We start from the raw sequence: 16,580 nt of genomic DNA on the forward strand, positions 1-16,580 counted from the left end.
ATAAAGGGAGACTACTGTGATCAGCATCCCACCTCCACTCATCTGCATCTTCCCCTGCTTGTATTATTGTGGGATGCTATGAAGTGGCTCAAAAAGCTTGAAAAGCAACTGAAGAAACATTTCAAAATTCTAGCTCTAGATAGGGAACTGAAAGACATGCAATACAAGCTGAAGAGCATCAAAATAACTTCAGTATTATTTTTTGAATGTGGATTACAAGCTTACAAAAACCCCTAATAGCCAGGCATCATTTAGTATTAATTCTTATGGTTAATCCTTAAATAATCAGAGGACAGTGCTTCTCATATGGTTATGATTTCAAAACAAATGATGAGCATTTAACTTTTTAAAATAGGTAACTGTTTTGCAGCTCTTGTTTCTTATTAACAGGGTTAAAGATGGGCTAGATACATGAGGAATCCTAATGCTAATTCTAGTTCCTCCTTCCCACAAGACGCTTCTTATTTATACAACAATATGTATTGTTTATTGGCTGCATTGTGAGCACCTTCCTCCATTTTAAGTACCTCTAGGGTAGGTGTGACCTTGAGGTGGTGGAGGTGTGATGCTCATGGGTCACATCCCACAGTGACACACCGAGCCTAGAAATATACAACCTGGGGTGAAGGACTTACAACCTGCACCACTAATCTCTGACTGTAAATAACAGGAAATATATCAGGAAAAAGGGAACCTAGGATTAGAGTAAGGAGCATCTCACACATCTTACCTCACCCCAAACCTAACTCTTTGTTCAATGTCCTTTCATATTTGGTTTCTCCTTCCTGTCTTTTACCTCATTTTTCCCACAGGTACCATCGATTCTCATCTGACTTTGATGAACTCTCAGGCTGGATGAAGGAAAAGACTGCTGCGATCAATGCTGATGAGCTACCAACAGATGTGGCTGGTGGGGAAGTTCTGCTGGACAGGCATCAGCAGCATAAGGTAGAGAAGAAAGGCTCTCCAGTAGGAGGAGGGGGCAGGCTGAACGCCGGAAATGCCAGGTTTCTTGCTGCATTTTCAGACATTTTGTTTTGTGGCCACAGCATGAGATTGACTCTTATGATGACCGATTTCAATCTGCTAAAGAGACTGGTGAAGACCTCCTGGATGCCAATCATGAAGCCTCCGATGAAGTTCGAGAAAAGGTAATCTAGTTTAATAGAGTTTGTCAAGTTCCAATTATATATGTAGTCATTACATAATCTCACAATAATATGATAATCTCTGAATGGGAAAAGGATAGAAGTCATTTAAATGTGTTAATAATATGAATCAAACTTTTACACTGCTTCCTTTCATATACAGTTGTCACTTATTATCCATGGGGCATTGGTTCCAGGACCTCCCTCAGGTGCCAAAATCTGCAGATGCTCAAGAAATGGCATAATATTTGCATACGATGCATGTACATTCTCCTCAGATTACTTACAATACTTCATACAATGTAAATGCTATGTAAATAATTATTATACTGTATTGTTTAGGGAAGAAGCAAAAAGTCTGCACATGTTCAGTACAGATGGAATTTTTAGAAAATATTTTATATCCATGGTTGGTTAAATCTACAGGTGTGGAACCTACAGATATGGAGAGTTAACTCTACTGTTTTGCTAAATTTAGTTGCTTGAAATTTTCAAGACATGATGTGTGCTTCCTCATCTCTGAGCCTTTATTTCATCAACCCTCTGACTTCTACCTAATTTGAAACCTTCATTGCATTTTGCCTCCTGACATATGCCCAGTTTCGCGACCTTCCCATGCTCATCTCTAGACTGTAAACTCCAGGAGGACTGCACCTTATTCATCTCTGGGTCCCCCACAGTGCCTAGTACAGCGTCTGGCATGGCTGACATCTGTGTTTGTACTTCTTTCCTCTATACAATCTCAAATTAAGCTGACATTCCTGCATCTGTGATTTTCAAATTTACATTAAATAACAGGACAATCTTAAACAGCCAGAATTCCACTGAATGAAGAAATCAGTTTTACCATCATCCTAACCTCCTACATCACAGGGCTTCAACTCTGCACCCTCTTGACCCAGAGAGATTTTGCACCAGTGGCAGAGTCTAGGCATACCTTGGAATGGTAGTTACAGTAAGATCTGCATGCCTCTTTGCATCTCACTAGATGCCAAGCACAGCGTCTAGCACTGGGCAGTGGACGAGGCTGAGATAACCAAGTTTTGAATTCTCCCAGAACTCTGTGGGGACATTATAATATAGTTTTGTTTTGTTTTGTTTCATTTTTTAAACAAGGCTCTGTCAAAGAAAGAGCAGAACTCAAAGTCCTTAAAAACTTAACAGTTATCCTGCAATCTGATAATTTATTCTGCTTTTTTGTTGTTGACAGAGTATCACTCTGTCACACAGGCTGGAGTGCAGTGGCCAATCTCAGCTCACTGCAGCCTCTGCCTCCCGAGTTCCAGTGATTCTCCTGCCTTAGCCTCCTGAGTAGCTGGGACTAGAGGTGTGAACCACCACATCCGGCTAATTTTTGTATTTTTATTTTATTTTACTTTTTTTTTTTTTTTTTTTTTGTAGAAACTGGGTTTTACCATGTTGGCCAGGCAGGTCTTCAACTCCTGACCTCAAGTGATCCACCCACCTTGGCCTCCCAAAGTGCTGGTACTACAGGCATGAGTCACAGCACCTGGCCCTATTCTGCTTTTTTGATGGAGATAATACAGCTGCAGGTGTAATAAGGTGGAAATTCTTGGGCATATGCTTGACCAGAAACAAAGGCTTTTTCGTGTGTTTGAGAATATCTCTTCTCTCTTTCCCTGATGGTTTTTATTTGTTTTGGGAATAAAATGCAAACGTCTCAGTGTGATGTTTTATGTGCTCTATGAACTTGGATTTCATTGACTGTCTACACTTTTTTAGACACTGCACTTTTCTCTAGCTCACATTACATTATCTAACAATTATTTACAGTTCATTTGCTTATGGCATTAAGTCCTGATACCCATTCCCTATCTTTTAAATCTCTGTTTGGTATGAGATTTTCCACGCTTTCCCATACTTCTACTTGCTGGCTCTCTTAATTAGAATTAGTCTTTTTCATTTCCTTATACATATAATGTTTTGCCTCTTTTATGGAATTTATCCCATTTTTCCTATAGTACAATCATTTGCTTAAATGTTGGAATCTTAAAAGCCCATTTCCTGTTTATCTTTGTATCCTTCAAATGGCTTTGCATTTATTATATGCTCAATAAATATATAATAAAATAAATTAATTGTCTTCCATATACATTATCTCCTTCTTTCCAAAGATGGAAATACTTGCCAGCAACTGGGATGCCCTGCTGGAACTGTGGGACCAGCGTCATCGTCAGTACGAGCAGTGCTTGGACTTCCATCTCTTCTACCGAGACAGTGAGCAAGTGGACAGTTGGATGAGTCGACAAGAGGTAACGGGAGGGGTCCATACAGTCTCTAGAAGTCATTTCTCTCACCCTTCATTTGCCACCGTGACTGCTGTGAGTTCTCTCACAACCACTCCTGTGAGTCGAAGCTTGTCTTGGGAACTACAGGGTGATCCACAAGAAAAAGAAAAGATGGGCCCTTTCTATAAGGCTCCTACAATTCCCTCATAACAAAAGCATATATACTTAAATACCTAGCAGAGAGACTTTACAGTTGAAATAAGGCAAAATAAATATCAAATTGGTAAAGAGTCAAGAAGAGAAAACTGATGAGTCAGGCAGGGTACATCAGAGTGGAGGTGAGTAGGCCACTTGAGGCAGTTTTGAGAGCTCAGAATAATGTCTAGACTGGTTGGGGAATTCCATGTGGACAGACCCAGAAACATAGGTGAGAAAATTGTATGAGTATCAGGAAGGATGTCTGGAGCTCCCGCTGTTTAAAGTTAATCTCTACCCATTATCATAATGTGTGCTAATTCCCACCTTGTTCCCTCCTGCCTTAGTCCTTGTCTCCGAGATACGCCAAGAGGAATGTTTCTTACCAGTCAGGCACAGCTTAGGTGTGTCTTTCTGCCTTCTATAGGCCTTCCTGGAAAATGAGGATCTGGGAAACTCACTGGGCAGTGCAGAAGCCCTTCTTCAGAAGCATGATGACTTTGAGGAAGCCTTTACTGCCCAGGAAGAGAAGATCACAGTAAGAAATGGCCCCTAGTTTGGGCATTGGCTCCCTCTTTGTATACGTAATTTTACACAATACCTGTCCCTAGACAGCACTGGTCCTGTTAACTACCAGATATAGCCTGAGGATTATCCATAATCAAGTTGCATCTCTTCTTTTGTTGTCGGTGTGTTTATTTGTGTGTTTTTCAAACTCTTTAATTTTATAAACATAGAATGTTTATATAGTGAGAAAGCAAAAACTTAATACTAATCTTTAGAAAAAAAGTGAAAATAGCCAGAAAAATACTCATATCAATTTTTATCACACAATTCTTGTTCTACAAAGCATATTTGGAAAGTTTTTCGAGATGGTAGGCCATTTTTTTTTTTTCTGATGAAGTGCATGATTTTGTTTTATATTTTCTACAGTGTAAATAAAAATTATTGAATTCTTATTAAATATAGAATCACTACTCAGAAATTTTAACTTTTTTGTTTCTTCCCCTCTAGCAATATCTTAATATAATTTTCTATTCCTTAGTAACATCTAGATATCTAAGTACTGTCTACTCTTTTCCTTTACAGCATATTTTTCCTTTATAGTATATCTTTATCTCTCGGTTTTTCATCAAATGCGACTACAGAGTTTTCCTGTGAGCCTTAAGTAACAATGTCCCAGAAAGCTGGTGAATGTAAAGGCAGGACTCAGAGAAGTGAAAGGAAGACTTCATGGGTCCAATACATTGTATGTCTCTGGCTGTTCCTAGGATGATGCTGACTTTAACACCACCCTTGCCACATACACATACATACCACTACCTCCACCAGCAGCAACAGCAACAACAAATATAACAGGCAAATTCCTAGTCTTCTCTGTTAATCTTAAATCAATATGATGAAGAGGCGGAAGTCCAATTAATATCAAGTCCCTCATTAATTGATACATGTGTCCTTTCTGTTGATTCTCATTTGTCAAAGCTAACAGTGTAAAATAATTTATTGTTTATAAAGTATTATCATTTATTTTAGATCATTTTCCTGTTCCAATCAATTATTCTGAGCTCTATTAATTTGGGGGATTTCTGGTTAAACAAGGGTAAAAACTTACCTCTACAATTTCTGACTCTTCTCCCATGTAACTGGAGATAGAGATAGAGATATAGCTAGAGTTAGAGATAGAAAGAGATAGAGATAGAGGTAGAGATGAGACAGAGATAGAGATATATTTGAGAGATGAATACATGGACAGATAGATGGATGAACAGACTGGCTATGGACATGGCTGTATCATTGGTAGTGCTTCCTCTTGAAGACAAGAACAAATCAATCATAGCAACATCTGCTTTCATTTACTGCAACCTGTATTTAAAAAATAGTGTGGCACAGAGAATGTAATTGACATGCCCTGAGGTATATATTTTGAAATACAATTTATAACAGAAACCTGAATGAGGACTTACATCTGCTGGCCTTCAAACTTCTCCTCCCACATTGCTATGCTTCATCTTTAAACAGCTACCCAAACTGTGGCCACTTACTCAGTGGTCACTGAGGGCATAGTATTCATTTTTATTTTTATTTTTTCAGACTGTAGACAAGACTGCAACCAAATTGATTGGTGATAACCATTATGATTCAGAGAACATCGCTGCCATCCGTGATGGGGTATGTCGAAGGGCCTAGAGCTTCTATGTGCCTACGCACCAGAATCAGGAAGAGTGTTGGTGGGCATGGTGACCAGGGTGGTCAGTGGATCTCATGTGTCCATATTTGGTTTTGCTGACAGTAAGTTTACTCATGGTTTTTGCAGCTGTTAGCCCGGCGGGATGCCCTACGTGGAAGGGCTACCACTAGACGTAGATTGCTGGAGGATTCATTGCTTCTGCAACAACTGTATCAGGACTCAGATGACCTAAAGAACTGGATCAACAAGAAGAAAAAGTTGGCAGATGATGAAGATTACAAGGTAGGCAGAGTTTTCAGGAGCTGGATGTACTTATTAGGAGTTCGTTTCATTGGAAGTACAGTCTTGGAGTAAAATGAACTTTAGCATTCAGCTGGTGATCCTCATTTTATACATGACAAAACAGAGGCTCAGAAAAGGGTAATGACTCCCTGAAGGCTATTTTATACAGTTAAATATCAAGGATTTAGATTTTGGTTTTCTCGTACTCTAATGTTCTTCACCTTTTTCCTTTGGCACAATTTCTGGTGATTCTTAGCCAAATGGGGGAAGGTGGGGAATGTTCCTTATTGAGCTGCTTGTTGCCCCTTTCTCACCTTTTCTGCTCCCCTCTGCATCCCTACAGTAGGTAAATATTGTGTCTAATCCCACCAATACATTTAAAGTTTGTGAAAACTACTAGGGACTCAAAAGTAACCTAAATATTTGATATAATATAAACTTATAAAATTTTGTAGCTGAAGGAGAAAGCCCCTTATTTGATAGATAAAGAAACCAGGATCTAAGTTGGGAAGTGAGTTGCCTAAAGTTATCCAGTTATTTAGAAGGTGGTTTAACAAAAAGTTAGAAGCATAAACTCTGGAGCAGGTAAACCTGGGCTTGACTTTTTGTTTTAGTTTGTTTATGGAAATTCCTGAATTATCTCTGAGCCATAGATTCCTCTTCCTTAGAGTTGTACTAACACATACTTTGCACTAAAAAATGTTATATAATATAAACTATTATGTACACACATGTATATTTACAAACCTTCACATTTACCATGAGGGCAAGAATTAGGCTTTTGATTTCTAGGCTAGTATCTATTGAAAGTATTTATTTTACTGATATTATTTAGTCTTAAATGTATACTTTTGATCCTTTTGTTCAGTTATGGCTCCAGTATATGTTTAATAAACAGATCTCTGTATGGGTCAAATGGATGGAAGGTTCATGTATGAGGTGAAGAATGGAAGATAATTTTCACCTTTCATGATAACTCTGATTGTTAGTGTTTGAATGGGGTGTTGTATTCAAAATGATCTTCAAGCTATATCTAAGTCCAGGAAAAAAATTGCCAGATTAGTTTGCCATGTCTGCCACATGTAGAAAGAGGGATTGGTTGCATGAGCTTCTGAAACATTGGACTAGGAAAGTTCTCCCTTTTATCCTCTTGTTAGCATCGTTAGATTTATAGTGAGAAGTAACCTCTTATTCTCAAAATTTCTGTCCCTCATTCTTTAAGTAATGGTTCTTTTTTTTGTTTCATCTTATCTCAGGACACACAGAACTTGAAGAGCAGGGTTCAAAAGCAACAAGTCTTTGAAAAGGAATTGGCAGATAATGAGATCGTGCTGGAAAACATACAGAAAACTGGCCAAGAGATGATTGATAGCGGTCACTACGCCTCTGACAATGTGACCACTCGTCTGAGTGAAGTTGCCAGCCTCTGGAAGGAGCTGCTGGAGGCTACAAAACAGAAAGGTAAAAAGCAGAGGTTTTGGTGAAAGGTCATTTTCTAAATTCTGAAATCTACTACATTCATCTTTACCACTGTAAATTTATCTGGTGACCTCTATGAGAAGGTATACTACTCATTTGCTTCCATGTGTCTTTCTTTTATTGGTAAAATTTTAAAAATCCAACCTGAATTTATAACACTGTATATTAACACAATTTTATGTTTTCTTCAAGTGTGTAGGGTTTAGAAAAAAAATTTTTTTGGCAGAGGCAGGTGAGTTGAAATTACTTTTGTTTTCCTCACTTTTTTCCTACTTTGTTGTTTTTCTTTCCCTTGAACAAATATTTTTGAACCATGAGTTTTAGATATTTTGGTTCTATAATCTAGACAAGATATTATGACCCAGGTTATTACATTAGACATTAAAAGATTGTTGATGTCACATGTGATTTTCCTACATTTTATTCTTATAGTGCCTGATGACTTGTTGATCTTTTTAAACCTATTTGAAAGTGTTTAGGTTCTGCTATAAGCTCTTAAAATAATCCTACATGTCTTCTTAGAGAGTCTTCACTTATATTTTACCCCTTCCTTTGGAAAATTAATCAATTTTTAGTAATTAACACAAATAATGAGTTTTCTATTAGTGTGCCCTTTGTTATAAACATCATCTACAAACATAACTTTTCCTTTATTACATAGTAAATATGTCATAGTGATTTTTTTTGGATACCATCCTTATTTTTGGTTTAGAGAAACAAAATCGAACTTGGCTATGACAATGTATCACTGCTACTCTTCACCATCGGGAGATACACCAATTGCTTTGCGGAAATAATGTAAATAATTGCAATAAGATCATAGTACAGAATCGATCTGAGCCGAGTGCGAATAAAGACATTTTCTGGAAGATAAAATAGTGGGGAACGGTTGGTAATGGAAGACAGGCACTAAAGGGGGAAAGGAAAGTTCAGTGAAATAATTTTGTAAAAAGAAGCTTACCAATTTAAAACTGAACCAAACTCATTATGCTTGTCCTAGAAAATAGAGTGTTTGGATTTGAATTTCCTTGAAAAGGAGGTCTGGACAGAGAGTAAAAATCACATAAGGAAACACCCAAGATGGTTAAAATCTGACACAGCAAAACTATACCTTATCAGGCAATATAACTTCTTATTTATTTTTCTTTTGAGAACATTACCATATTCAGAAACAAATACTATCAGATTTCCACAAATTTAAGATGACTTTTTGTGAGCCACGTGAGACAGTTACATTTTCGTCTTTGCAATATTAAAATATTGTATTGATCCTTTAATTGGAGGAAGGTATATTATAGTGTAAGAGGAATAGTTGTGGTACCTAATGTCTTCTACCTGATGTCTTCTCCCAGGGACCCAGTTGGATGAGGCCAACCAGCGTTTGCAATTTGAAAATAATGCAGAAGATTTGCAGCGCTGGCTGGAGGAGGTGGAGTGGCAAGTCGCCTCTGAGGATTATGGGAAAGGCCTGGCCGACGTGCAGAATCGACTCAGGAAACACGGCCTCCTGGAGTCGGCTGTGGCTGCTCGTCAGGTTTGTTGTTAGCTCTTTGGTCAGCCATAAGCAATGGGCATATATGCTCTGAGCACACTCATTATTAAGTAATAAGTAATTACTACTTATTAATTACTTAATAAGTAATTATTATTATTCAGAGAGCAAAAGAGCAAAGAACCCAAGGTAAAAATTCAAAATTTTTAGTAAACCGACTGCCTTTTCCCAAAAGCTCCTCCCGTCTAGCCAGGGGTGCTGGGTGCTCCGTGTCTTTGGTCAGAACCTCATGGTTGATGTAAGGCTTTACTGACTTTTCTAAACATAAACTCTTCTCTCAATCGAGAAATCTGGGTTGCGTATACACCCTTGTGGCTTACTAGTTATGTGATCTCTGATAGGTCATTTCACTTTTTGCATCTCAGTATCCTCACTATCCTCACCTATAAAATAAGGTTTGGGATAAAGTTGTCTTTTCCTGTTCGGGTATTCTGTGATTCAAAGCTTAAAAATATTTTAAATCCTACCTTTTTTTTTTTTTTTTTTTTTTTTAAATAAGGAAAATTGAAACCCACAGAAGTAAAGCGACTTTCCCAATGTCACAGCAAAAATTAACAACAGAACCAGGACTATGAACTTGCATATGTGCCACTCTTATACCCAATGAACAAGTGAGAAAAACAAGCAAATAAAAATCCTGGTACTGTGTCTGCCAGGCCACATATAGTTTACCTCACTAATAAAAATGTAATGTACCTATTGTATCGATTTCACCATATAGGTATACAACTAAAATTTTATTTCTGGGAAGAGCCTTCAAAATCTTGTTTCTGTATCCCTCCTTTTTCAGATATGGCTCAAACGAGGACAACTAGCTGGTGGCAAGGCATTCCGTTAAATTTATCTTTCTGAACTTCTGAGAATTTTTTATAATACCACATTTCATCTCATAGGTATTGTTTCTGCTGTGCAACAAACTTAAGCCTGAGAAATTTCCATTTATTTGCAGTTGTAGCTCATTTTAAAGAGAAAGAAAGAATACAGAAGGTGAACTGTGATAGAAAAACACTTCCAGCTTTTTTCCTTGGGACCCAGTTTATCAATACTCTTAAACAATCAAACTCTGCAGTTCTAATTGTTCTGATTTCCTTGAAGCATTCTATAAAGATTTTGATGTTTCTAAACTATGTTTTGAGAGCTACTTTCGTATGAATAGCCCTCACCTGATGTGGTGGTCCTCAATGTAGCAACCCCTCCAACTCCATTTCACTGATTTAATTAGAGATCAGAACACAGTGCATATGGGAACTGATTTTCCCATGCCCCCGTTTCCACCATGACAACCTCCTATCACTTTCTACTAAATGATGGGATTTCTTGGCATTCATTCTATTTCTCCCTTAGGATCAGGTGAATATCCTTACGGAACTGGCTGCATATTTTGAAAAAATAGGCCATCCTGATTCTAAGGACATACAGGCAAGGCAAGAGTCCTTGGTATGCCGATTTGAAGCTCTGAAAGAGCCACTGGCCACCCGAAAGAAGAAGCTCTTAGACCTCCTCCATCTGCAGCTGATTTGTAGAGACACAGAGGATGAGGAGGCCTGGATCCAAGAGACTGAACCCTCAGCGACTTCCACCTACCTTGGTTAGTATAGCCTGAGCAGGCTGAGCCATTAGGAAAGGACCACAGTCTATAGATTGAGAGATCTGAGGTACAGAATTTGGAGCCTAAAAAGCTTGCTCTTAGCTGTTTCTTCTCACAGTCATGAAAATTTGTCCAGTCCTTCATAAAAATATTTTTTAAAATTATATTAAAAAATATACCTCCTAAAACTAGACATGAGCAATGCCATGAATTTAGAGCCCCTGGGAAGAGCCAGAGTGCTCAGCATTTTGTTGCTTTCTCTAAAACTGTGAAGGTCTTTGAACAGTCATGGTTAATGTCTGAGATACTGTTTGCGTTTAGGTTGTAGTTGGCCCCTTCTTATAAATTATATGAGCTTTTTATTCTGATAATAGCAGAATAAAAATAATAAAATTTTAAAAAGTAGCAAATAAAGCACATATTGTCCTTTCTTTCAGAAGCTGCTAGTTCACCAGTGTCAAAGCCAGTACACTTATAATGAGGCATAGAAAAATGTGTAGGCAAATACAGTGCAACTTAGTATGCATATTTTGGAAACATCTATGAAAGGCTGGACAATGAGGGCAATGAAAGGGTTAGTCTGGGAAAACTTCCTGGAAGAAAAAAGACTGAGGCTTATTGGAAAGGCATAGAAAGTTTCTAGAGAGTATATTTTGAATGGGAAGTAGTAAGAAAGAAAGTTTAGAGGGAAAAGAGATAAAGCATGGTTAGGATACAGGGAGGATAAAGCAGACGGCAGGATTTCGGGATCTTAGAAGATGAAGGAAATTCATAGTAAGTAGTATTTATTGTTTGCTTGTTAATGCTATGCAGTCAATGAGGCATTTTTTGTAAGTTATTTCTAGTGACTAAAAATAGATCTTCAAACCAGTTACACTGTGCCTTTTTCATGATAAGAAAACTTACGCATAGAAGATTTAAAAACTTTCGAAGTCCATAGAAATTAGCAAGTAGAAGTTCCTTCCTTGTACATCACAATATGCTGAAAGACAATTGTGTGCATAATATTGGACATTTGAACTAAGAAGTTACTTGCCTTCCTACCTATCTTTCAACAAAAATAGTGATGTTTTCATTATCTGTTGTATAATAGTGAATGGAAACTTATTAATAAAAAGAGGCTAGGGGAAGAACAAAGATAAGTGGAGTGAATTCAGACAGATGATAAAAATTTAAAGAATCTTACTCAACGGTTAGAACTTCAAAGGGAAGAACTGTGGGTCCAAGAGTTCTAAAAAAGTGAGGTATGCTACTTCCATACACAGGATAATCCCAAACTTTGAAATTCCTTTCTCCTGCAGGAAAGGACTTGATTGCCTCCAAAAAGCTTCTGAATAGGCACAAAGTCATCCTGGAGAACATTGCCAGCCATGAACCACGCATTCAAGTGATAACAGAAAGGGGAAACAAAATGGTAGAGGAAGGTATGTATGATTGAGATTCAGTTGGCCAAAACATCACCAGGCCAGACCTCTGGGAAGAAGTTTGTATTCTCTTAGGGTTTCAAGGGAATTTAAAAATATCTGACCCGTTTTCCCACTTAATTCTCTTTTGGCATTTCTGACAAATGGACATATGGTTTTGTTTGTATATTTCAATAACAGGAATATTCCAATCCTGTGAACCACTATTTGTTTGTAAAACAAAAATTATTAAAGTAAAATGTCTTTACCCTAATCATTAATATGCTTCTCTGTAGAAGTTCCAGAATTCAGAATCTAATTTACAAAGCACTGTGAATTAAATCATGTCTCTTTTCCATATGGGAGCTTCCAGATCTGTGAAGGCAGACCTTAGTTATGCAATGCTGACCTATTTTTATAGTAAACTGTTCCATTTCTTTAGTTTCTCACTTCATATAGTTTCAATGCCTCTGTTCATTCTTTTCATCCAATTCAGAAATTCCTGGTGCTTAAGTATGATGTTCAGTTCTGAACCTCGTAAGCCAGGTATGGTATAAGCAATGCAGATTACATTGGGATTTTCCCTCTATTGATTGAAGAATCAATTGATGCCAACCAGTATCTAGTTTTCAAAAGTGTAGGTTAAAATTCAGTTTGCTGAGCAAAACTTCAGATCCCAACTGAGTGATTCAAACCAACAAATGTTTACTTGGAATATCTGTGTTACTATAGAAATTCGCCTGTTTTTTAAATCTTCAACTATACTTGTGGATTTTGTCTTCTTCTCTTTTCGGTTCTATCAGGTTTTGTTTCATATATTTTGAAGCTCTGTTATTACATGCATATACATTTAGGATTGTTATGTCTTTTCGATGAAGTTAAATCTTCACATTATGAAATATCAATCTTTGGGCCGGGGGCAGTGGCTCAAGCCTATAATCCTAGCACTTTGGGAGGCCGAGGCGGGCAGATCACGAGGTCAGGAGATCGAGACCTTCCTGGCTAATACGGTGAAACCTCGTCTCTACTAAAAAATACAAAAAACTCGCCGGGCGAGGTGGTGGGCGCCTGTAGTCCCAGCTACTCGGGAGGCTGAGGCAGGAGAATGGCGTAAACCCGGGAGGCGGAGCTTGCAGTGAGCCGAAATCTGGCCACTGCACTCCAGCCCGGGCGACAGAGCGAGACTCCGTCTCAAAAAAAAAAAAAAAAAAAGAAAAAAAAAGAAATATCAATCTTTATCCATGGTGAAATTCTTTGTTCTGAAGCCTACCTACTGTGACTTTAATAAAAGTAACATACGCTATCTTTTGATAAGTTTTTGCTGCATATTTCTCCATCTTTTTGCTTGTACTCTGTTTCTTATATTTAAAGTGGGATTCTTATAAATAGCATATAATCAGGCCTTGTTTTTATTCTATTCAATCTGATAATTTTTCTTTTTTAATTGTGATATTTAGACAGTTTACACTTAGTGCAATTATCAATATGGTTTATTTTAAATCTGGCATGTTGCTATATTTTTTCTTTTTATCTATCACTTTATGTCTCCTTTAGATCAATTTTGTATTTATTGTGATTCCATCTTATCTTCAAATTGGCCTATTAGCTACAATTGCTGTTTTGTGTTTGTGTGTGTATGTTTTTTTATAGTGCAGTGATTTTGCCATTGTGATTTGGAGTCCTTTGGGGTCTCTGACACACTTTTAGTGGGTTCACAAAGTTAAAATATTTTCATAGTGGTGCTAAGACTATTATTTCCTTTTACAGACTTATCCTTTCATAAGCACAGAATGGAGTTTTCCAGAGCCTACAGATGGGTGATGATGTCACTCTTCTGTTTAATGGAGTATATGCTTGTACATTCTTTTCTTTCAAAGCTTCTTGTTTTGACTTCTGATATGGGAACTATTAGTGAGTCTAACTATATAAGCAAAAGATTTTTTGCATCCTTAATAATTTTTAAAATTGTAAAGGGATCCCAAAAGCACAAATTTGAGAGCCATCTACTCTAGGAATTAAAATATAGATTTTTAATCTATCATAGTCTAATTTCAAATAATATTATGCATTTCATGTTTAATATAAGATTCTTAAATGGATATCTCCCTTTGTTTTCACCCTTGTGCTATTGGTGTCACATATTTTTACATGTTATAAACCCTATATTTCAATGTCATTATTTTTGCTTTGATAGTCAACTGGTTTTGAATGAGATTATTAAATGAGAAAAAACTCACCCTCATATTTCCCATTTCCAGTGTTCTTAATTTCTTTATTTAGGTTAATATTTTCGTTTGTATTATTTTTCTTCTGCTTGAAGAACTTCCTCTAACATTCCTTATACTGCAGGTCTTCTATCCATAAATTCTCTAGATTTTTGTTCATCTAAAAGTCTTCATTCTACCTTCCTTTTTGAAATATATTTTCACTACATATAAAATTCTCAGTTGACAATTTCTTTCTTCCAGTATTTTAAAGATGTGCTGCCTTGTCTTCTGACTTTGCAAGCTTCTGATAAGATGTCTGTTGTCATCATGATCTTTGCTCCTCTGTATGTAATATATCTTTTTCCCCCCCCAACTGTTTTAAAGCCTTTCTCTTTATCACTGGTATTAAATAATTTGATTATGTGATTACTCGATAGGGTTTTCCTTGTATCTTCAGCTCGGTGATTGTTGAGCTTCTTGGATCTGTTTTGTTATGGTACTCCTGGGGCAGCCTTTATTCAGGGACTGATTTAGAGATGAGCATAGTATTGATATATTACTCTTCTGAGGACCCTATCTCATGTATTACAATATTTTTTCCACTTTGATGGGTGGTGATGTTAACTATTTTCATTCTTAATTGAGGCCTAGAAGTTGTTTGGCCACTGCTTTTAAGTCACTCTTTTCTCACCGTACAGGATTTCCTTATACATGTGTGCGTGTGAGTAATCAGACAAATACTCTAGGGAACTTCTCTGATAAGTTCTATCTCTCTGTAACACCCTTCTCTTTAACACTCAACCTCACAAATCCTAGTTCTCTTGTCTTTCCCAAATGTTGATCTCTGTGTCCTCAATTCAGTGTGACTGGTGGTTCTATTTGTGTTAGCTCCCCAGGCCTATAGCCCAGAAACCTCCCGAGGCATAAGCTTGGCAATTATAGAACATATCTCATTTATTTCCCTTCTCTCAGGAATCACAGTCCTCCATCCATTGTCTGAAAATCATTTTATCTTATAGCTTTTCCTGTTTTCTAGCTGTTTAGGGTGGAAGAACAATTCTCATAATAATAACTCCTTTATGGGAAGAAATGGAAATCAGCTGATTTTTCTGCTTCATCTAAAGAAGACATGATTTTGGAACTCTGAGCATCACCCATACATTAGTATTCTGTTTTCAAGTCTGTATTTGTCAGATAATACCAACCCATTCACCACCACATGCATATCTCCCATTAGTAACTTTTGTTACTTAATCTCACTCAGGATATTTCAATTCCCAGGTAACTCGAGAAAAATATAACGTTGACTAAATAAGGTACCATTTTTATCACTTCCTTTCTCTTTTCCAAGTTACCAAAAGGATTAGAGAATGGTAAACACTCCTGAGGATCATACTCACCTTTTCTATAACTACTCCATAGGACACTTTGCTGCAGAAGATGTGGCCTCTAGGGTCAAGAGTTTGAATCAGAATATGGAGTCTCTCCGTGCTCGAGCTGCTAGACGACAAAATGATCTGGAAGCCAATGTCCAGTTCCAGCAGTACCTGGCTGACCTGCATGAAGCAGAAACATGGATCAGAGAGAAGGAGCCTATCGTAGACAATACTAACTATGGAGCTGATGAAGAAGCGGCTGGGGTAAGATGGGGGTGGGTTTAACATTGTGAATCCTCAACTAATGCAACCAAATTGTCAATTTAGGGTTTGCTTAGGTTGTGGGACAGCGACAGATTCTGCCAGATTATTTTGGGTTTCCAGAGTGATCGCCTTTGGCCTTCATCTGCTGAGACTCCCTCAGATTTGACAGGAATCACCAAAGATATGCTACATTTTTCTCATCTCATAGAGATTCATACATTCTTTAGAGATTATCTAAGTCAAAAAAGTGTGATCAGAGTCATCATCATAATCCCATCCTAAACTTTCCAGAGTAACCTTGAGCATTTATAAATTAATCACGATTTTAAGACATAAACACCTTAATTACTTTATTAAAATAAATTTGGACAGATACACTGAGATATGCTGGGGCAAGAAGAACCTCAAAGGTTATAATCACACTTTTTATCCATTTATTTGTTTTGCTCATTGTCCTATAGGAAGCTGGGATACTATTTCACAAACTTTTGGCACTAGAAGTAATTGGTATGCACATTTTAAGTTACGCTAATGTTTATCTTATAAAGTAACAATATCAACAGCATCCTCTTTTCAGCTATAATCTGTGTTGATAAAAATACTTTTGCAAGTTTGAGTTAATTTTGATTTTAGTAAACATATTGAAATT

At 37.2% G+C, this 16,580-nt stretch overlaps 1 protein-coding gene across 1 annotated transcript in view; it reads left to right on the forward strand.

The window, feature by feature from the left end:
* SPTA1 (spectrin alpha, erythrocytic 1) overlaps nucleotides 1–16,580 on the forward strand; it is a 74,919-nt gene that overhangs the window by 10,569 nt on the left and 47,770 nt on the right. The window contains 11 exon segments of the mRNA XM_077982523.1: nucleotides 813–948; nucleotides 1,050–1,151; nucleotides 3,284–3,421; nucleotides 4,020–4,130; nucleotides 5,684–5,761; nucleotides 5,907–6,062; nucleotides 7,319–7,523; nucleotides 8,894–9,075; nucleotides 10,438–10,681; nucleotides 11,983–12,105; nucleotides 15,714–15,931. Of these exon segments, the coding sequence (XP_077838649.1) occupies nucleotides 813–948; nucleotides 1,050–1,151; nucleotides 3,284–3,421; nucleotides 4,020–4,130; nucleotides 5,684–5,761; nucleotides 5,907–6,062; nucleotides 7,319–7,523; nucleotides 8,894–9,075; nucleotides 10,438–10,681; nucleotides 11,983–12,105; nucleotides 15,714–15,931 (1,693 nt within the window).

The sequence above is a fragment of the Macaca mulatta genome, chromosome 1, assembly GCF_049350105.2.
Source record: "Macaca mulatta isolate MMU2019108-1 chromosome 1, T2T-MMU8v2.0, whole genome shotgun sequence".
NCBI classification, from domain to species: Eukaryota; Metazoa; Chordata; class Mammalia; order Primates; family Cercopithecidae; genus Macaca; species Macaca mulatta.